This window comes from Leiobunum rupestre, chromosome 2, assembly GCF_980474605.1.
Source record: "Leiobunum rupestre chromosome 2, qqLeiRupe1.1.hap1, whole genome shotgun sequence".
Taxonomy (NCBI): domain Eukaryota; kingdom Metazoa; phylum Arthropoda; class Arachnida; order Opiliones; family Sclerosomatidae; genus Leiobunum; species Leiobunum rupestre.
The window spans coordinates 85448990-85471941 of record NC_143385.1 but is presented as its reverse complement, the minus strand read 5'-3'; the positions used below and the strand labels follow the sequence as shown (position 1 = coordinate 85471941).

The 22952-nt window shown below is 37.1% G+C and overlaps 2 protein-coding genes across 5 annotated transcripts in view; both read left to right on the top strand.

The window, feature by feature from the left end:
• LOC149960193 (receptor-type tyrosine-protein phosphatase eta-like) overlaps nt 1-18061 on the top strand; it is a 154354-nt gene extending 136293 nt beyond the window's left edge. For all 4 annotated transcript variants that reach the window (XM_090166570.1, XM_090166572.1, XM_090166571.1 and 1 more), the window contains 10 exons: nt 3352-3405; nt 3466-3547; nt 4835-4925; nt 5740-5813; nt 9905-10039; nt 11843-11965; nt 13375-13529; nt 14683-14821; nt 14886-14961; nt 17896-18061. In XM_090166570.1, coding sequence (XP_090022696.1) covers nt 3352-3405; nt 3466-3547; nt 4835-4925; nt 5740-5813; nt 9905-10039; nt 11843-11965; nt 13375-13529; nt 14683-14821; nt 14886-14961; nt 17896-17960 — 994 coding nt within the window. In that variant the 3' untranslated portion in view covers nt 17961-18061. The remainder of the gene's footprint in view (nt 1-3351; nt 3406-3465; nt 3548-4834; nt 4926-5739; nt 5814-9904; nt 10040-11842; nt 11966-13374; nt 13530-14682; nt 14822-14885; nt 14962-17895) is intronic.
• Nucleotides 18062-21144: 3083 nt separating this feature from the next.
• On the top strand, nt 21145-22951 carry LOC149960192 (uncharacterized). The gene is made up of 4 exons (XM_090167406.1): nt 21145-21288; nt 21832-22100; nt 22344-22680; nt 22743-22951. Exons 1-4 carry the CDS (start codon nt 21201-21203, stop codon nt 22949-22951), a joined length of 903 nt encoding a protein of 300 aa, XP_090023532.1. The 5' UTR covers nt 21145-21200.
• Nucleotide 22952: the final 1 nt, after the last annotated feature.

Sequence of the window (22952 nt, the reverse complement as noted above, 5' to 3'; positions counted from 1 at the left end):
GTTTATTCACGGCACCAAATATACGCAGTCACGTCGTAGCGTGGCTGAAATTGAACGGTTTTCATTTTATAACTACAGGCGAGCCATGGACTAATTAACAACAGGGACGGTCCGCCACGGAAAAAATAAAAAGAACAAGCATCGACACACTCTAGCGGTACTCGCGGGCATAACAGGAAATGCAGGTTTGGGGCTTCCTTTGTAAACAACAATCTGAAAATACAAATCGCAACCGCTAAAACCGTTAAAAATGTTTTCCGACAGATGGCGAAATTTCAAAAATCAGTTTCCAGTTTATGACGTTAGAATCAGCAGGATAAAAAATATTTGCCTGGCAACGCTGCTGAACGCGTTAATACTTTTTTTTGGGGTCTTTATAGGGAAATGTTGTAGATCTGGACCGTCCCTGTTGTTAATTAGTCCATGGGCGAGCCAACTCAGCAAAGGCTTAATGTAATTTCTAAATTGAATGCAAATTTCGTAATTGAAATGCTTATCCGATGATAAATCTGAATAGGAAATTTCTTTGGCATCGTTTGATGAAGACAAACCTAATGTTTCATAATTCGAAAACATAATCAATTTTAATCATCTACGTGGTAACCGAGGGGTCGGACATTTACCAAAATCCCGTACACTTTGTCTAAAATTGCAAAATATTTTAACTCTTTCTATGGTAAATTAACATTGAAATCCCACAATCACTTAAAAAATAATGATAAAATCGCCAAAATCTCTACGAAATCCCGAAATCCCGTACAAATAAATGGCAAGGGACGCTTCAATAAAAGATACTCGGTTTCTACTCCCCTCTCCAAATTCTTCTGGGAAGGAGCTATTTCCGGTCGGTCGGTTAAAAGGTTATTATGGCTAGCCACAAAGTCATATTTAAGCCAATTCGAGACGCGTTTTTGCCCTCATGAGAACTTTGCGTCAGATAAGAAACGCGTCGGCTCACGTGTATAAGGAACATACTAATGTTTATTTTCGATAATATATTTTAAGGTAACATATATAATGTTTTTAAAACTAAGTATAAGAAGATAATATTATTATTATTATCATCCTCTTATGGTATAAATAATTAAAATTATATGCAATATTTTTATAATACCAGGCAATTTTAAAGCTTCTCATGGAGGCAGAGTTAATTCATTTCGTATAAAATTATCTTTTGGAAAAAGATGAAAACTCATTCCTTTAGAACTAAACATAATACTTTTGCGGTACGGTATGCAACAAGTGTTTCCTTTTAACCAGGTAACTTTTTTGGCATGTTAAGGCTTAGCAAAAAACTGATGTTACGTTCGAGAAAGTTTCCAGCTTTCTATTCACCAAGCACTATATAAATAATAACTTATGAGTCCTGGCTGTCGGAAATATTACTTCTTGGCAATTTCTGGGAAGATGTTTTATTTAAGCGCCTAGTGTCCGACCCCTCGGTGGTAACCGTTGTTCAACTTTCGTCTGCTCCTCCGCTCTAGCCTAGGTCACGTGTGACGCGTCAATAACAATATTATATCCGTTTTGACGATTTCGCCCGCGATATAGCGTTCGGGACAGGTATTTTTAATGTTTTTAGCTCTGCTGAACATCCTTGGTTTTTTTAATCCATGGTAAGAGACAAACACTGACGAAGGTCATTTTCCTTCATCTACGTCACTGAAGGTCGCATTTGGTAGTTGTGCACGAGACAAGGCATTAGCGATAACTAGATATTTAACCGGCAGATATTCTAATGGAACGTCATAGCGATTCAAACGTAATAATAATCGCTGTAATCGAGGTGTGGAGTCCCAACACTAGGTGGTTTTTTTCGCCTGTTCTGGGTTTTTAGAGCAGGTTCAAAAGTGTAGCCCTATGACGTCATATTACTCCAATTCTATCTTGACGAAAAAACTAGTTGGAGTAAGAAGGGAGTATTTAGAGGTTAAAGGTTATATATTTGTTTTGTTTTTAAGATGGCGACCTAGGACTCATTTTTCTTATTTACTTAATAATAATAATAATCAGCTAGGCTAATACCCAAGACACCACCTGAGGTCTAAGTCATCAAGCAACTTTTAAAGTCATTAAATAGCATTTAACAATTGGATATTCGTTATTAAAAGCTTGCCACATGTGAAGATGTTCAAAACCCGTTATGTTTTCGTGAAACGAAATTTAAGCAGACGAATTTTCTATATAAGCTAGATTACTCCCTCTACACCTCCTTTCGAGGAGGAGTAAAAAGTGTAATGTTTGAGCTCTGGAACAAGCGAACAAAATTCGGGACAGGGTAAATCTTACCCCGAGAACAGGCGAATAAAACGTTTTAGGGTAAAAAGTTTACACTTTTTGTCGTGGGGCAGGCGAAAAAAAACCACCTACTGGCTAATAAACTACTGAATTGTATATTAAAATTAAATAAATGGAAATTGTTTAAAAATATCCCAGGCTTAGCGTTTCATATTATAAAAGAGTATGTTTGACCAAATTAACCTAGTTTTGGAATGTTCTTGTTTTAAGATTCTTTCTTACAAGACTTTCTTGAAAGAAGGGAACTTTTTTGTGAACTTAACCCTTTTCTCGTGTATTGCCATATCTTATCTTGTAATTACCAAAACATGTCCTGTTGTAAAACTTGAATATTATCTTGCTTTCGGCGTATATATATCTAACAATCTAAAAAAAATGAAATGTTAGACAAGAACTACTCTGGTGTATTACCCAATTACTTCTAAATTAATTTTAAAATTAAATATAAGTAAATTATATATTCGTAATCTACGCACCAAGCTCTTCAAGATTTAGCTAACAGAAATAAAATTGGTTAGTGGGACCTGTTTTAATTTTTTTTAAAGAATACGTATTAAAATTTACGAAATAAATTGGGCGCTAAGCCTTTGCAATGGAAATTAGCCGAGTTTCAAAACGTCGCCCATTAAACCCACTTTGGAATGACGGCGATTGACCAACGTCATAGTAACTTCCGGAAAATGACCAAGGCCTTTTTTCCGGAAAATGTTCCGTATTTTTCCGAAAAAAAATAAAAAAAGTTTTCATTCCATGATTAGTCTAATATATTGTTTGCAAATTGAAATAAAGCGGTATTTTCGCCTCATTTTTTCGAATCTGAAAGTAAAACTAAACCTCTAGACTAGTTTAAACTGATTAACAATGTAACGCTATTAATGTTTTGTAGTATGTTTACTGATATTAGACATTTTATATCTATAAAAAGTTAATAACATTAAAAACCCTTAAAAGGTAATTTATGTTTAAAATTTTTATTTTTCCGGAAAATTAACAACACTAGTGCATTTCGTTTACCTAAATCACCCCTATAAATCTTTGTATCTTTAATTTTAGAAGTTTCAAGAAGAAAGAACCAATCATTGAAGTGCCAATGATAGAAAAATCCAGGTAATTCATAATGCCCACTAAAGCCGTAAAATGACGCGTTGATTTCATTTCTTCCTTCAGAAAAGTCAAGTTGTCAGATTTCCACGAAGATTTTGCGACACAAATTGCGGACACTGCTTTCGGCTATTCCAGTGAATTTGAGGTACGATGCCTTACCTAATCGTAATCTTAGAATAGCTAAAATTCTAGTATAAATTTGGCAAATATATCGGTTTTTCTGTTTGTACGAATGTTCTGGATTATCAGTGTACTAGATCGTAAACGACACCCAAAATTTACCAAAAACACAGCAGCAACCCACGCAAAGAGAACGCAACCCGTCAGAAGTCGTGCATTTTCTTGCGTACAGTTTTCATTGGCTAGACGCTGCCGTTGGAAGGGGTAAATTCGGAAATGGTCTTCCCCCTTTCCGTAAAACGTTCAGCGTAAAGGTTCGTACAATGCAATTTGTGCACAACACTGCGTTAGCGTGTTTAATGGCTAGCTGCGTTCTCCTTGTGTTTAATTGTTGCTCCTAGCTAATGCTATTTCTTTTTTGCGCCGACCCTCACTGTAATGGCGCTTACTCTCTAGTGAAAGCCTGCCTTTACGAGGATTTTATCTGTCAACATTCTACATCGCAGCGTTTTTACCCTTGAGAAAGGTTTTCCTTTCGAAGGTTGCAATTGAGTTGTAACTAGTTATTGCAGAGAGCGAATAGAAGCCCACCAGAATTAACTGCGTAAGATTTTCTTTAGAAAGATTCAAAGGCGTACAGAGACCTGGATTCAGGGCCGTCTTTAACTAATTGGAGGCCCCTGTGCAAAGCTATGGGCGATCCCCTGAAACTCCACCCAAGTTTCTAACCTCCAGTGCGAAGTCCATCGTCGCTCTAATCTACAACTAGCGGTTCAAATAGTTTCACTTGTGGTCAAAAATATATTAAGTTGCCATGGAAAATCGAATGGGTAGTGCAAAGTCTCCTTTTGGGAAATTTAATGTATCATATAGGTCTACATAACACCAGATAATAAACATCTCGGGTCAAGGATGATAAAATTAGCGAATAAGTAGATTAATCCATTATGAAAAGGGATAATAAAGCTAAACCCTAAACAAATTTGAAGAAATTTAAAAACTTACTAATAGCTCGTACCGATAGGTCTACGAGCAAACAAAAAGACGCGATACTCGGACCAAATAGATCTCCGAGTGAAAAAGTAATCCACCACTGCACATAAGAATAATATAAATGGAATATTTAAACTTTCTATGCAATATCATTATTTCACCATACATACATTGTTTTGCCGCTCAACAAAGTCCACAAACTCGAAATAGGCATCGTTATAGTTTTCCTGTTTTTAAATTTGGCATTGAAGTTTTTATCGTGCTTTTTCCATTAATGTGCTTGGGGCACACTTCTTAATTTATCTTTTAATTTTTTTAGAAAATAAGGGAAATAAGTCCTACCTACCCGAAAGAATACGGAGACTTGCCTACGAACAAACCAAAGAATCGCTTTACCAACATCATTCCATGTACGTATTTAGAGCTTGCTAAGAGGCTCGATAGCGCTTCCGGGTTATATTTTGAGAAAGAGGGGGCTCCCGGTTATATTTTGAGAAAGAGGGGGCTCCCGGTGATATTGTCTAATAGGGGCGGTTGCGAAATATAGGGCATAAAAAGGGGGATTTTATTTCCCAAAAGGGGTGGTTCCGGGTTATATTTCCCAAAAGGTGTGGTTCCGGGTTATATTTTCTATAAGGGGTGGTTCCGGGTTATATTTTCTATAAGGGGGTGGTTCCGGGTTATATTTTCTATAAGGGGGTGGTTCCAGGTTTTATTTCTTAAAAGGGGGTGGTTCCGGGTTATATTTTCTATAAGGGGGTGGTTCCAGGTTTTATTTCTTAAAAGGGGGTGGTTCCGGGTTATATTTTCTATAAGGGGGTGGTTCCGGGTTATATTTTCTATAAGGGGGTGGTTCCGGGTTATATTTCCCAACAGGGGTGGTTCCGGGTTTTATTTCTTAAAAGGGGGTGGTTTCGGGTTACATTTCCTATATGGGGCGGTTCCGGGTTACATTTCCTATATGGGGCGGTTCCGGGTTATATTTCCTATATGGGGCGGTTCCGGGTTATATTTCCTATATGAGGTGGTTCCGGGTTACATTTCCTATATGAGGTGGTTCCGGGTTATATTTCCTATAAGGGGCGGTTCCGAGTTATATTTCTTAGAAAGGGCTGCTCTATCGTTATAGGTTCAGTCACACTGTACTTTTTGAGCGCTACCTCTTAAAGGCGGTGTTATTTGCCATCATGGGCAGGAAACCTCTTAAAGTATTTGTATCCGCAGATGACCATTCAAGAGTCAAACTGACGCCACTCGAGGATGAGGACTCGGATTACATCAACGCTAGCTTTATTCCGGTAAATTAAAAAAATTGTAAATAATAACATAACATAGAAAGTAAATTTCAAAAAAAGGCCAGTAAAATTCAGCAGACTTGTAATACACCCATTAACTTGTGGAAATCATATATGATTTGTCTAACTCTTCTGAGGTTGGACACGGTGTAATTTTTCACCTTTGAAGATAAATAACGTTCAAGTCGAGGCACCAACTGATTTGAGAATAAATTACACCTTCGGTAGGATTCAAGTCCAAAGAGACAAAGCCGATGTAGTTTTTAAAGATGGCGGGCTGCGGACTCTTCACCAAATGCGCCTTATCAGACCATTGGTTGCTTTACGGATGGTGTCAATCCAAGTGGAGTCCTAGTGAAATTTCGAATAAAAATAAACCACATATTTAAGGGACTGTTCACAAATTACGTCACGCAAAAATGCAACACCATCCCTCTCCCTCGTTACGATTAATAAGAACGAAGTAAGAAAGGCTCAAACCCACCTCAATTATAGGATACGTCACGCAAAAATGCAACACCCTCCCTCTCCCTCGTTACGATTAATAACAACGACGTAAGAAAGGCTCAAACCCACCTTAATTATAGGATACGTCACGCAAAAATGCAACACCCTCCCTCTCCCTCGTTACGATTAATAACAACGACGTAAGAAAGGCTCAAACCCACCTTAATTATAGGATACGTCACGCAAAAATGCAACACCCTCCCTCTCCCTCGTTACGATTAATAACAACGACGTAAGAAAGGCTCAAACCCACCTCAATTATAGGATACGTCACGCAAAAATGCAACACCCTCCCTCTCCCTCGTTACGATTAATAACAACGACGTAAGAAAGGCTCAAACCCACCTCAATTATAGGATACGTCACGCAAAAATGCAACACCCTCCCTCTCCCTCGTTACGATTAATAACAACGACGTAAGAAAGGCTCAAACCCACCTTAATTATAGGATACGTCACGCAAAAATGCAACACCCTCCCTCTCCCTCGTTACGATTAATAACAACGACGTAAGAAAGGCTCAAACCCACCTTAATTATAGGATACGTCACGCAAAAATGCAACACCCTCCCTCTCCCTCGTTACGATTAATAACAACGACGTAAGAAAGGCTCAAACCCACCTCAATTATAGGATACGTCACGCAAAAATGCAACACCCTCCCTCTCCCTCGTTACGATTAATAACAACGACGTAAGAAAGGCTCAAACCCACCTCAATTATAGGATACGTCACGCAAAAATGCAACACCCTCCCTCTCCCTCGTTACGATTAATAACAACGACGTAAGAAAGGCTCAAACCCACCTCAATTATAGGATACGTCACGCAAAAATGCAACACCCTCCCTCTCCCTCGTTACGATTAATAACAACGACGTAAGAAAGGCTCAAACCCACCTTAATTATAGGATACGTCACGCAAAAATGCAACACCCTCCCTCTCCCTCGTTACGATTAATAACAACGACGTAAGAAAGGCTCAAACCCACCTTAATTATAGGATACGTCACGCAAAAATGCAACACCCTCCCTCTCCCTCGTTACGATTAATAACAACGACGTAAGAAAGGCTCAAACCCACCTTAATTATAGGATACGTCACGCAAAAATGCAACACCCTCCCTCTCCCTCGTTACGATTAATAACAACGACGTAAGAAAGGCTCAAACCCACCTCAATTATAGGATACGTCACGCAAAAATGCAACACCCTCCCTCTCCCTCGTTACGATTAATAACAACGACGTAAGAAAGGCTCAAACCCACCTCAATTATAGGATACGTCACGCAAAAATGCAACACCCTCCCTCTCCCTCGTTACGATTAATAACAACGACGTAAGAAAGGCTCAAACCCACCTTAATTATAGGATACGTCACGCAAAAATGCAACACCCTCCCTCTCCCTCGTTACGATTAATAACAACGACGTAAGAAAGGCTCAAACCCACCTTAATTATAGGATACGTCACGCAAAAATGCAACACCCTCCCTCTCCCTCGTTACGATTAATAACAACGACGTAAGAAAGGCTCAAACCCACCTCAATTATAGGATACGTCACGCAAAAATGCAACACCCTCCCTCTCCCTCGTTACGATTAATAACAACGACGTAAGAAAGGCTCAAACCCACCTCAATTATAGGATACGTCACGCAAAAATGCAACACCCTCCCTCTCCCTCGTTACGATTAATAACAACGACGTAAGAAAGGCTCAAACCCACCTCAATTATAGGATACGTCACGCAAAAATGCAACACCCTCCCTCTCCCTCGTTACGATTAATAACAACGACGTAAGAAAGGCTCAAACCCACCTCAATTATAGGATACGTCACGCAAAAATGCAACACCCTCCCTCTCCCTCGTTACGATTAATAACAACGACGTAAGAAAGGCTCAAACCCACCTCAATTATAGGATACGTCACGCAAAAATGCAACACCCTCCCTCTCCCTCGTTACGATTAATAACAACGAAGTAAGAAAGGCTCAAACCCACCTCAATTATAGGATACGTCACGCAAAAATGCAACACCCTCCCTCTCCCTCGTTACGATTAATAACAACGACGTAAGAAAGGCTCAAACCCACCTCAATTATAGGATACGTCACGCAAAAATGCAACACTCTCCCTCTCCCTCGTTACGATTAATAACAACGACGTAAGAAAGGCTCAAACCCACCTCAATTATAGGATACGATCAGTAGAGCGTTTTTCGCGTTTCCAGTTTTGTTCACGTTTTCGGTTTGAACGTCACGATGCTCATCGATGAGCCAAGGTGGTCATCGGTTCGAAGAGTCGCTTTTTTAGTTAGAATAGGCATATTTAAAATGCATAGACACAAAGTAAATGGCGGACGAGTTAGTAGAAGCTGGACCGAGGCTTAGTGTTATTTACTAACATTGTATCAATAATTGTGCCTTGTTTCATTTTGACCACTACTAACTATTTCAACACCATTTTCTTCAACAATTTCATCGTTAGCAATTTCATTTACAATTAAATATAAAAGCTTTTCTGCCCAGAAAGAAAATTTCCCGCCATTTTCAAAAACACCGATGACTGAAACAAAATACTACGGCAGAATGACGTCCATACTCAGCGATTACCAATTTTTGAAAACAGCGGTTTTTAGTCGATAAACATCATATACCTTAAAATTATTAAATTGCCTTAAAAATAAAGCATATTTATTTATGGTTTTACTAATCATACTATTATAAACGGAAGTACTAAACTACAGGGTTCGTACAGAAAACCTGGATAAGTCAGGAATTTAAATAATTTCGTAGAAAGTCAGGGATAAGTCATGGATTTTAGTTAGTCAACTAAACCACACATTACCAAAGAATTTTCGACCTGAAATAATAAAAAAATGTCAAAAAATGTAACCAAAAAGGTAAGGAATATTGGCAAAAATTGATCAGGGATAACCTGGAAAAGTCAGGGATTTTAGATCAGAAATTTTCGTACGAACCCTGAACTAATAGGTACTAAATTGCGACTATAATTTAAAAAAATTGTTAATTTAAAACCCACCTCCTCTGTTTACTGCGTTACGTCATTTGTTATAAATAGTTTTTATTCATAATGATTTAAATAATCTACGAAAATAGTTATATACTCCATAAAAGTACTTATAAAATGAGAACTGGATGATCGAACATGATCGAGTGACAAAATTGGTTGTTATAAATATTTTATGTAATTTTGAGGATTAAGTACTTGATGTCTTCATGAGTGTGGTGGCGAAGTGATTAGCACTTTCGCTTTACAGAAAGAGGAGCCGGGTTCGATCTCAAATTGGGGCACTGGGAGAAAACTCGGAAAAAAAGTTAATGGGATGTCCCACGAGTTTTCCGGTTTCTCCTTTCCATAAAAACTAGTTGAGGTTAACAATAATAGTAAGGTGTTGGCTCGCGTGGCATGAAGGGCTTGCCACCATCATCCTACGCATTTAGGACTCGACACTACCCTCCTACGCATTTAGAACTTGTGCCTTGGGTATTAGCCTAGCTGATTTATTATTATATTTAGACTAATAAATTCCAGAGTTTGACTTTTGTGTTGGTTTTGATTACAAGGGCACCCATCATTCCAAAGAATACATAGCCACTCAAGGTCCTTTGCCGGACACAGTCGATGACTTCTGGAGGTTAATTTGGGAAAATGATATTAAAACTATTGTGATGGTGACGCAATGCGTTGAAAAAGGAAAAGTCAGTATTTTTTAATTTTATTTATATTATGCGATATTAAGTAATTTTTGAAAAAGATAGATCTCAACAATTTATTTAGATTGAAGTATATACTTTGTACCAATATATACCGGTATTTGTAGCAGACGACGTTGCAGACAGAAACTATGACGTACTAGTTAATAAATCTGTAATAAATTCAGTAATATCTAGACGCTTAGGGACCGTTCCGACTGTAAAACTTTTAAAGACTAATTAGTTTAGACACCAAACATGTCCAACTAATTCGCAATGAATTAATTATGTTGAACAGCAAACGTTGGTACAATTTTTGTTGAACCAACACGCATTTTTTATTTGAAGGAGTTGTAGGGGCTGAGTTGAGAAGTATGCCTGTTTTTGTCCCATTTTCCTACGATGAGTTAAAAGAGTGCCAGAGAGCTTCAAAGTGTGGCCTACTAGCCCCTGGAAATAGGCTGCAACAAGCGCAAAACCAAGCAGCAGGGAAACGCGAACATTAAGGTTTGGGTTCGTGTGATATGTGAAAAAGGACTTTGTAAACAAATCGAGGTAACCAGCGTAAAAAAGTAAACTTAAATAGTATTTAAAGTCCCTGCTGCTTGGTTTTGCGCTTGTTACAGCCTACTTCCACGATATATCGGTGCATCCCTACATTTGGCGGAAAGATACTAACAATAATTTCTGGTAAATCGGTGGCGGGAACATCGAATTTCACCTATTTTCTCTTGGACTTCGTAAGGTTCGACGCGTGTTATATCTATCCATTTCAGAAATGTCGATCACGTAAATTTCAAAGTGATCAATAAATATTTAAAGAAGATTATTATTTTGAAGCTTCATTATAGGTTATTTTTAGTATTATGCTCCGAAACAATCCTCATATCGCACTGTTATGTAAGTCAACGTGGTAATCTCGGCATTACCCGTTCTATAATTACCCTGGACTCGCCAAACATTTTTTTAAGTATGCCTCACTTGTAGTACTTATAATAAACTATTACAACTATTTTTAAATCTTATCTATGTTAATTTGATTAATTAACACTTAGAATTATAACGTAATAGACGGTATTTTCCCAAAATTCAAACTTATAAACAGGCCTAATTCGAAATTCATGCTACGATGTTTGCGCCTAAAGTTCTAGATATTTGGCCTTTCTTAACCTTTGACTGAGTTTAAAAAGAAATATTTGTCATAATACTGTGGAATCAAGAATGTATTTTTCAGGGTTCATACAAACAATGGAACTCAGTGAAAACCTGGAAATATCAGTTAAATTTATTTAAAGCAAAAAAGTCAGGGAAATATCAGGGAAAATAAAAATTTTCCTGAAAAATCAGGAAAATCAGCGAAAATAATTATGATAACTCCAAATTATGTGCAATTTGTTTTAGTATTACTGAAATTATTACTTAGTATTGAATTCATTCAATCTTGACTATATTATATTAGAAAGTGTAACAGTAATGCTTTTAACATTTTAGAGACCCGTATTGGTTTAAAAAGTACACCTGGAAAATATTCAAAACTACTCTGGAAGAAATCTGGAATTATCAGGGAAAATGGTTTTTGAAATATTGTATGAACCCTGATTTTTCTACTTAGCAAGAATGAGCATGTGGATATTTGGGTTGCTCCCAACCACGTCACGCGCGAGTAGTAGACTCCCTCAAAAATATCTCATTGGTTCCCTAAATCTGACTGTCTTTCCACAGTTGAAATAAATACATTTATATAATTAGGAACGTTATGGGTTACAAAAAAATTGAGCAAAATACAAATGTTTCACTTTGGATTTTCAGACGAAGTGCCACGAGTACTGGCCGAGCGACAGAAAAAGTCATATGTATGGAGAACTGAAAATCAAACTCATGCAAGAATCGATACTCCGGCTGTACACGATCAGGCAGTTCTTTATTAAACTGGTAATTACGCGTTTAAATATATTATAAGCCATTGTTGGCAAGAACCAGCCAGACTGGTTTAAACCAGTTTTAACCACCTAAAAAATCCATGGTTAAAAACCATTTTTTTTATTAAAAAAAATTGAGAAATGAATTAGAAATATTTGAAAAATCTAAAACTTAACCTTCACTTTTTCTCGTAAGTAATGAAAACTATAGATATAAGCAATTAGGGTATCTTAAAATTCATTTTGCGCGTGAAAATACGCTGCCATGTTAGGGTATAAAAACAAGTAAATAAGTCTGCTATAGATTCTTTTACGCGCGTATTTCATGGGAGTCGCCATTACCGTGCTACACGCGAGAGAACGGGTTTTGGGTTAAAGAACTTTCCACGGTAGAGCTACGTGCAGTACGTCTATGGCAGCTGCCTGTGGAGCAAATCGATGGGGGAAAGACGCGCGTAAAAGAGTGTAAAATGTAAAGGTACTGTCACTCGCAAAAACTTAATTTAGAAATCGGGCAATTTGAGCATTTTCGAAGTAATGAGGGTTAAACATAAGCAATTTGAGCATTTTTTATTAATTAGCTTTAACCAGTTTAAGCCACCATTTACAACCGGTTTCAGCCATACTGGATTTTTAAATTAAAAAAATATTATTTTCGGTTGCCATGGCAAATGGAATGCGTAGTGCAACGTCTCGTTTTGGGAAATTTCATATCTCATATAGGTCTACATTACGCCCGAATTAACAATTGGAGATCAAAATGTAAACTATATCAAACTAAATGTTAAACTAACTCGCGCAGAAATTTTTGCTTATTTCTCCTTTCCCACTTATTTGGAAGTAGCGTAGAACACTCAGCGAAATAAAAACCAATAGTTTAGACAAAATTAAATTGGTAATTTCTACATTAAACGGTTTTTCCCTCCGATTAAGTATGGAACACAATAACGCGTGTGATACCAAGTCTTTCGAAAAGTATTGGAACCGGAACCGAACCGGGAATGGCTCTGGTTCCTTCGCGACTTTCGGTACGGGGGTATATACATTTTTAGAGCGTGTGTTATAACTAGGTGCATAGAAAATTTTGCCTATCAACAAACCTTAGACCATTAAACTACACGACCAGAATCTAGATTTTTTCCTTGGTTCTTCTAGAGGAGCGCAGCTTATAGCGCCATGGTGCATGATATTGGAAAGATTTCCACTCATATATTAAACACGTGAGCAATATAAACGAACAACGTTATCATAAACTCGATATCTAAAGTGTTTACACACCACATTTGTATTTGGGTGGAATCGTTTCGCGAATTTCTCGGTAGGAGCGCTGGTGGGAGATTCAATTTGAAGACTGCTGTTTTTGCTTATGATTTGGGGGCAGTAGTTAATAAGATAATAAAATAATCGATTTCTAATTTAAAGGGTGACAAAAAAATGAAGGTGATGCAACTGCACTACACCCTCTGGCCGGACATGGGCAGTCCAGAAACCCCCGACGACCTGATCAACTTCGTGCGAGCAGTTCGAGATCATACCGTCAGGACCAATAACCAAACTTCAGTGCTGGTACATTGCAGGTATACGTTCTTTACTCACTTTTTTAAAAAAAAGTTCATTTGGATGGTTCCCACCAGTTCCCATTACTATTAATCTCTTCAGAAACACTATGAAGATTAGTATTAATCTCTTCAGAAAAACTATGAAGATTAGTATTAATCTCTTCAGAAACACTATGAAGATTAGTATTAATATCTTCAGAAACACTATCAAGATTAGTATTAATATCTTCAGAAACACTATGAAGATTAGTATTAAGCTCTTCAGAAACACTATGAAGATTAGTATTAATATCTTCAGAAACACTATGAAGATTAGTATTAATCTCTTCAGAAACACTATGAAGATTAGTATTAATATCTCCAGAAACACTATGAGGATTAGTATTAATCTCTTCAGAAACACTATGAAGATTCGTATTAATCTCTTCAGAAACACTATGAAGATTAATATTATTCTCTTCAGAAACACTATTAAGATTAATCCCACCCGAAACACTAGTATTAAGATTAATACTTATCCCTCCCAAAACACTTGTATTAAGATTAATATTAATACTTATCCCTCCCAATACACTAGTATTAATATTAATATTAATATTAATACTTATCCCTCCCAATACACTAGTATTAATATTAATATTAATACTTATCCCTCCCAATACACTAGTATTAATATTAATATTAATACTTATCCCTCCCAATACACTAGTATTAAGATTAATATTAATACTAATCCCTCCCAAAACGCTAGTATTAAGATTAATATAAATACTAATCCCTTAAAAAACAGTATTAACAGTAATCGTTTCCCAAGACTATTAATATTAATCCCTTCCGAAACACTAAATATTAATATTAATCCCTTTGGCAACATTAACTACCAATATTAATCATTATCCATTAAAAATAAATATTAATATTTATTAATATAAATAAAATTAACGACCTAGGTTTTCTTCTGCCTGTCACCCTTTAAATTTGCTTTCCTTCCAAACAAATACCCTGGTGGTAGGCCAACGTGTTCCGCGGTTGGCCGACCACCAGGGTATTTGTTTGGAAGGAAAGTTTAACTTAAAGGGTGACAGGCAGAAGAAAACCTAGGCCTTTAAGTATTCCGTAAGGAAGTTTCAAAAACAGGAAATAAGTCAGTTTGAATAATATTTTGAACCAGTGCGGGTGTTGGGAGAACAGGGACGTTTATCACCGTCGACAGACTGATGTACGAAATTGAAGAAGGGCGAAGAGAAATCGACGTATTGGGAACAGTTCTCGATCTCAGGGACAATCGGGTGTCCATGGTCCAAACAGAAGTGAGTCACGCAAATACCAGTATATCAAAAGGATTTGTGTATGATACGTGATTTTTCTTTCAAGGACCAATACGTCTATATTCACAAATGCTTGGATAAAGTTATTGAAGAGACGCTCAATATGAACACTTCCAATGGAAGTAAGTCTTTGTCCATAATCTTGCGAGACTATGGTGATATCTTGAACCCCTTTAATAAAATGTAGATAAAATTGCGGTCATCACTCTAAGGTAGGATGTGAGGAGAGAATACTTAATTACATCGAAGGATCAGCCCACTTAAAGCAAAAGCGACATAAGACCCTAAAGTGTGTCTATTCTGCTTACGCGCCTGCTAAACCATCTATCGAGAGCTAGTCTCACTATAGACTACATAACCTATTAGTTGGAGTAGTACTAGCAACGTTATAATTAGTTAATGGTCTAGCGTGATTTTCTCTCTTAGATTTAATTGGCGGCGCTGGAGTGGAGAAAATTTCAAATTTTGATTCCCCTCAGTGCAACAAGCTCCCACTGAACGATTTCCCTTTCTGACACACTTTCGGTCTTATGTCGCTTTTGCTTAAAGCTAGTGACGGCTCTATCATTGCCACCTGAATTATGAAAAGGCCCCGGTTATTAAAGATGACCATGAATCTATCCGTTTCTTCGAAAAACGCGTCATAACTGGAGAGCGTGGTGCCATCTATTTATGGCAAAGGAAGCTAAAATTATAAATAACCAAAAGATAAAGTCGTCAGAGAGCCATTACAGAGTATTATAGTTCGACAACTTATACTCTATTTAGTGGACTTTAACCTAAATTATATATCCCGAGTAAAAATATTGTTTATAATTGCTGTAATTTATGTTATTGACCAAAGTTAAAAAGATCCAATCAGCTCGAGGTGTACCTATAAGTACCGCCTTTTTGATTTCGACGCTAGCGACATCTATTAAAAAAGAGTTATTATGCGTCGAGCCGACACTTGCTTTAAAGCAAGTGTCGGCTCTAGGCGAATTAGCTCTTTTTTCAACAGATGTCGCTAGCGTCGAAATCAAAACAAGATGCTGAAGCTACATTTTGACCCAAAAGGCGGGGCATAAAAGTACGCTTCGCGTTGATTGCTCGTTTGTAAATTTGTCAATAACTTCAATTATAGTAATTGTTTAGAATATATTTTATACGGGATATATAATTTAGTTTAAAGTTCACTAAGTAGAGTAAAAGTGGTCTAAATATAATACTTTATAATGGTTCTCTGACGACGTTATTGTTTCGCTATTTTGAACTTTAGCTTCCGTTCCCATTAATAGATGGCTCCACGCTCTGCACGAAAGTCATTTTTTTCGAAGATTCGGATAGATTCATGGCCATCTCTAATAACAGGGGCCTTTTCATAATACAGGTGGCAATGATAGAGCCGACAGTTGCTTTAAGTAAAAATTGAACAGCAGATTTGTGATTGCCAAAGATTTCCTTCAATTTCTAAACAATTCTTTCGATTTGTGGTGATTTTATAATTTCAAAAATAATCCATTGAAGATTTTCCGATTATTTTTGTCGAAGCCCGAATTATTTCATCAAAGATTTCTCCAATTTCTAAACCATTTTTTATTCCAAATGATTTTAGGATTTTTATAATAACCCTTGATTTTTAAGATATGTATTAAAGATTTCCCGATTTTATGATTATTTTTAATTATCTAAGATTATTTTTAATTTTTAATTACATTAATTTCTTAAGATTAATATCTTTTTGGAATTTATATTTATATTTTGTTGATTTTAAGAAATCGAGTAATCAAAGGTTTCTAAATGTACATCAGATTTTTTGAGTGGCCTTACGCTATAGCCAAGATCACGTGACGATAATACTGTCCATTAAACCTTTAATTAATGTTATTCGCTTGAAATATGCATCTTCTAAGGCTTTGGCTAATTTTGCAAAATTTATTTCATAAGAATACATTGTGCGAGCCGAAATACATTAAATAGGGAAACAGGAATTCCAAAACTGTTTTTATATCAGTCCCTTCGCTTTTGAGTTTAAAAGAACAAAAATGTTTTTAGTTCAAAGCACAGGCTTAAAATTGCATAATTAATCGAGCCATAAATTAAATAACAACCTTTTAAAGGCTGGAACCTCTAGAAAAATAAATAACATTAAAAATAAATCGAGCGTCAATCCTATATAATAAGGACCACTTTGGTATTCGATGCTTGAGGGACCATGGTTATATAGGTGGGGTGGCGGAGTGGTTAGCACTTTCGCCTCGCAGCAAGAGGAGCTGGGTTCGATCCCAACTTGTGGCACTGGGTGAAAGCTCGGAACAACTCCTTCTGCTTTGAGTTTGCAAGCTCTCTCCCTACTGGTTTAAGGGGTTTTCTCCCGAGCCCTTCGGTTTCCCTTTCCATAAAAACTTGTTGAGGTTAACGGTAATAGTTAGTGTAGGGAGCTGTTGGCTCGCGTGGCATGCAGGGCTTGCCACCACCCTACTACGCATTGTAACCCGGCCACCTGAATTAAAAGGCTTTAAAAGTCGCTCGATGACTTAGGCCTATGGGTGGTGTCAGCTGATTATTATTATTATTATTATTATCTTGAACCCATTTGAAGAAAAGTAACCTTATTTTCGAAGCAGAAATAGATGCTTTGAATTCGTCTGCTTCATTCGGTATTATTGTACGATTTTTCAGTTGCTAGAGTGGTTCATTTATGAAGGTTTTGAGAATGAGACTAATGAGTACAGACTGGGCCCCGTTAGTGGTTTTCCGGGCCCCAGGCAAGAGTTTTTCAACTTGAACCCATACATAAAAAACATGCATTTAAAAAATATGAGGCAAAATAACATTTGAAAGTGTGGGCCCTAGGTGATACCTACAGTATATTACCTAGTCAGAAACGCGGCCCTGAGTAAAGAGAACAGACGAAAAAAGAGCTGCTTGTTACGATGTTCGCCACCATACGTCACCATCAATGTAAATTACCTACTGGGCCTAAAGATATTCGTACTTTTATTGAAATTTCTTTATACTAGTTTGTTATTTTAATGTAATTGGCAAATGTGTTAAAAAGACGACTTATTTTTCAGATACGAATTCAGTGGACGAGCCTATTTATGGAAACATAAAAAACGGAAATGGCTTTCACGTCTAAATTGGTGGTTTTATTATTTCATTGTGATTTTTGTACTTACTTAAATTAAGGTATAAGTAGAATAAATTGTATATTTTTACTCAAAGCAATAAAAAGCAATAACCAGAGTTGTATGTTTTATTGATTTACGAATTCCGACTATAAAAATGTAGCGCTGAGTTCTATAAAATAATTTTGAAAGTCCCAGATTGGGTAGTTAGCCGCCAGACGGAGTTCAATAAAAACTAAGGTGGAATATGACAATGACGTACAAATTTGAAAAGCAAGTGGCTTAAAGCAAGTGGATGCTCTATCATTGCCACCTGTTTTATGAAAAGGCCCCTGTTATCCGATTCTTCGAAAACCGCGACTTAACTATTTATGGCAAAGAAGCTAAGTTAAAAATAGCCAAATGATAACGGAGTGTTAGGGCTACTGTTTTTACTCCTTCCGAAAATGAGGTGTAAAGAAGTACATCGGATTTTGTCGTCTGTTATCCAGAATTTATCTGCTAAGAAGGCCACCTAGGCAGCCATTTTTTTAATAACGTTTTTACTCCGACTCAAACCATTCGCCACTGCACAGAATCGGAGTAAAAAGACGTCATAGCGTTACTCTTCTTACCCTACTTAGGGGCTCCGTAAAATAGTGTCTTTTCATAACACCTCTTTATAAAGGAAAAGCATGGAGAATGGATCAATATTCCACAACGGTGGATTTCATGTTTTAATTAGTGTTAATATGAAGCTATTAACATACACTCGGAATGTCTAATTATCATAGAAACGTTCATGGCGGAGATTTCGCTAGCCATGTGCTAAGCTAACATCGGCTCCTAGCCTTGTTCACTTACCATATGCGCTCTTTTTAGATCAGTTTCCCGAAGAACATTAAGTTCATTCTTGTAAGTATACTTCATTTTCTTCTTAACGACGACAGCAAGCCAATGAATTTGAAAAAACGCGTGACGTCATCCATTCGGCGTAGCTTAAGCCCCACCCGTGTCTCGAGCAGCTTTTGTAGCATGGGACCAATGGATCTTGAGACATTTAAAGTGATTGTTCAATAGTTTCCTGTTGTTAATAATTCGTAGCAGCAAGTGATACAAGCTTGTCGTACAAATAATTTATGTTTTATTCTTGATTATCAACCAGTAACCGAACAATTAAAAGATTTAAGTACCATTAATACTTTTACCTCCACTAGAACCAAAATTCTTCGTTGAAATGTCCCCAAATATCTGCTTTGAAAGTTCACACACACGACTCAGTTAAACGTCGCAAGGAAATTGAAAATAAATGCACGTTCGCCAACATCCTCAACGGAATATTTCCGGGCCTTTCACTGGTTGGGCGAATTCAAACAGTCTTAGTCGATATTTCAAAATAACGGTCAAAAACGCCGCCGATCAGTTTAGTAAAATATTTTCGGCGGCGTAATCGTCGGCCATTTTCGGTATGGAGATAAAGGCCGGAAGGCAGGCAAGGCTGCCAGATTTCGATAGACCGAAAATGGCCAACTCTCTCAAAACGAAAATTTTGCGGCGTATCTATCGACTAAGACTATTAGTGAAAGTAGAATTAAGCATCAGGCATAAAACATCTACCGATGATATGCACTTCCTGCTTACCTCTTTGAATTATTTTATTTTATTCAGTGATTAGAACGTGCAGGACAATTCGGTCATCTCATTCAGGTGATTAACCCATAGAAATAGAAATGAGACTAGAAGCACGATTAGATTGTGGTGAGATGTACGAGTTAGAAGGCTGCCATGAGAGTGGAATACTGGAATCGCCAGTATTCTTGGTGGGATCACGGCTTCTATTTTAAAAAAATTATGTAAGATTTCAATTTGTTTTAATAGATGGCGCACTCCTGCGTTGATTAGAAGCGATTCCACTCTCATGGCAGCCTTCCAGCTTCCCCTTTTTCCTTGAGATTATCGGATCTAATCTCATTTCTACTTTATGGATTAATCAGGGGTGAGATATGTATCCGGGTCACATCAACGGGGGAATACGTGGGGACCGGGATGGGACACCCGTGGTGGAAGTATGACAACCACCCGTTGGGGGATTGGTCGTTGTCCTCAAAGTCCCGCCACATTCCCTGCCTCCCAGACGAATGAGATTACAGGACTATGCTACTAGTCAAGGCGCCTCTTTGAATACTGTAGAGAAATTTTCACCGATATATGATGGCAGATATTTTTTCATAGTGATATTCACACACCATTCACTTTTACATGTCAGCCCATTCGAGCACAGAGCGGGTTATGCCTAAGGCCACGATAACGAAAGGATATAAATGGCTAAGGACTGAGGGGGGTAGGTGGTCCTCCTCCTACGAATCACGGCATTCTCCGAGCCTGATGCCGGATAGTATTAACAAATGAAACAACTGCATTAATTAAAGTCCATGTTATCACCAAAAAATGTATTATCTACTTAGTAAATATAAAACGTTTTTTTAACGAATCAAACTCAAGTAGGAAAAATATATATAAATAACATTTTAGGAACTACATCGTAAAATATTTTAAATTAAACAATACTGTACCCCTCTAAAAAGCTTAGGTCGACTAAAATATTACATTATTTGCATAAGTTGTTTCCGAGTCCCTTATACTAGACAAACAAATTGCACCATTAGCGATGTATTTACATTTATCATTTATGTCTTATAATTATATACCGATAAGGTATATTTCTAACTATTAAATTAACTGTAATAGTCTAACTAGTCTAATATTAAGAAGACAATGAAAATGTAAGAAAAATAATTATAAAGAATAGGAAACTGTAATGGCATGTAAAATAATATTATATAAACCGTTTTTGTTATTATTATTAATATTATACTGACAAGCTCAATGAAATAAGTTATCTTACCCTAAAAAATTGTTTAGCCAAAAATTGGACATTGGAAATTAGGTCGGAACTAAAAATTGGGACACAGCGAAAATTCATGTTTGATTCTACTTTAAAAAATATTAGGCACATATTTTCTTTTCAAAGCTGTGAAACGTGGAGATAATCCAAAGGGTAGAAAAGAGCAGAGTTGTTCTGATATTTGTCAGCTACACGAGGTAGCGTTGCCAGCTTTACCCCTTTCTGAGGATGCCATCTGGTGACAGTATGTACTCCAACTCTTTACACTCCTTTTAAATTTACCCTGATCCCGCAAGTTTCGTATAAAAATGGAATGTTTTGAATATTTACCTTGAGTCTTTTGTGTTCCGTCGCATTGTGCAGAACTATGAAAAGTTTCACTACAACAGTTACAGCCTTAACGCTGGTTTTAACGTTATCAACGGGACGAGCCATAAATGAGGACACGATTCAAGGTATGCAATTGCATGCACGATTTAATTTTAGATTATTTTGAAATAGGTTGTCCCTGGCTATCTGATACTGTAGCGAATGAATGATAGTGCCATAGTTTAAGATGAATATTTTGACGTTATAGACTAATATTAAACATAATTAAATTTAACCCGGCCACCTTGGATAAAGGCATTATAAGTCGATAGATGACTTGGGCCTAGGGTGGAGACTTTGGTAGGCCTTGCTGATTATTATTATTACTAATATTAATCTCGCGAAATTTATGTATATATTCCACGCGTGCTGTCTCATGTACTTAATTGATTTTTCACGCGGTCGTAAGTAGCCATTGATTTGCATATTATAAACTTTAACCTCCCAAAGCAATAGTATTTATAATTTGGGATCCATTACAACAGTTACTCAGTAGATCTAGTTGGGTTTAAAATAGCATTCAAATCGGTGGTCTTTTATTAAGCCTACGAAGACGGCAAACATTTCACCATTTGAGTTCACGATACAGTGGCTTCATTTCAATTAATCACTAGAATATTCCCACACAGGCAACTCCGCACTTGTACAAGATTTTAAGTTGAACGATAAGTATGATAACAATGTCGACCGTAACACCTACGTTTTGGAAGAAGGTTCTATGGCATCACCATTGTTGCCGCAAAAACTACATACATCGCCGAGTGTACAATTAAACGATATCTTGTACGTTCTTCCCGACAGTCGACAACCACTGACCAAGAAATCGGTGAGTTGTTTCAATGAGTGTATCTACCAGGAACTCATACCTGCTACTAGGATTATTATCCTACTATATCTGGTTTATGGGTGAGGGATTGTTCACGTCTGGCGTAGACCCGTCAAGTCCTGTTTCTTATTTGCGTCTACCCATAACATTCTAGCACACCGGGAAATAATGAACGCTGTATAACTTTTCCTAATAGTACTTCTAAATTCCTGCTAGTTTTAACATTACTTCAAAGAACCCCGGGGTCTCGTTTCAGAATGTTATTTAATTACAAAAATCAAGACAGTTTTTTGAACTGTATGTAATTTATTTTAGAGAAATAAACCGAAGTACAAGAAAATCCACTCTCGAAACAGCAAAAGAAAACCTGTCGTTCAGCTGTTCAAAATTGGAAACACTTATTCGGACACCGATTCGAAAGTCGTCGTTGTCAACCAACGACCCAAAGCCACGGAGAAAGCGAATCCCGAAGACAACTCTTGGTTGTTGGATACGGATCGGTCTTTATGGAAGCTTGGCGTGGATCCCCAATCACCGATATTCGTTCTGTCAAACGAGACCATCAATAACTTCAACACGAAAGAAATGATTGAACTGCTGGTCGCGAAGGATTACAACATGGCTAGAAAAGCAGCCGTCTTGAATACTTTAAGTAATTTCCTATCGAAGCAAAAGTCCTGACTGTCATTTTTGTTTTATTAAATATCTTTGCAGAGCACGATATGTCGAAAGCCAAAGCTGACAGTATTTCGTCAACTAAAGACAACTCTTTGGTCGATTCTCACAACGCGACTACTGGGGAAGATGATGGTTCAAATACTGTTGAAGATGATAGTTCAAAGATCCTGAAGTTCTTTGGTGAAGTGTTACCTCTCAACGGAAATGGTCTGCTAGAGAACCAGGGGGCGTATATTAGCATCTGAA

What these genes read in the sequence shown, in the direction of transcription:
- LOC149960192 (XM_090167406.1), top strand. Translation starts at nt 21,201, where the DNA reads ATGAAAAGTTTCACTACAACAGTTACAGCCTTAACGCTGGTTTTAACG. An exon ending in AAATGAGGACACGATTCAAG is followed by an intron (nt 21,289 to 21,831) that starts GTATGCAATTGC and finishes ATTCCCACACAG; the next exon opens with GCAACTCCGCACTTGTACAA. An exon ending in TTATTATCCTACTATATCTG is followed by an intron (nt 22,101 to 22,343) that starts GTTTATGGGTGA and finishes AATTTATTTTAG; the next exon opens with AGAAATAAACCGAAGTACAA.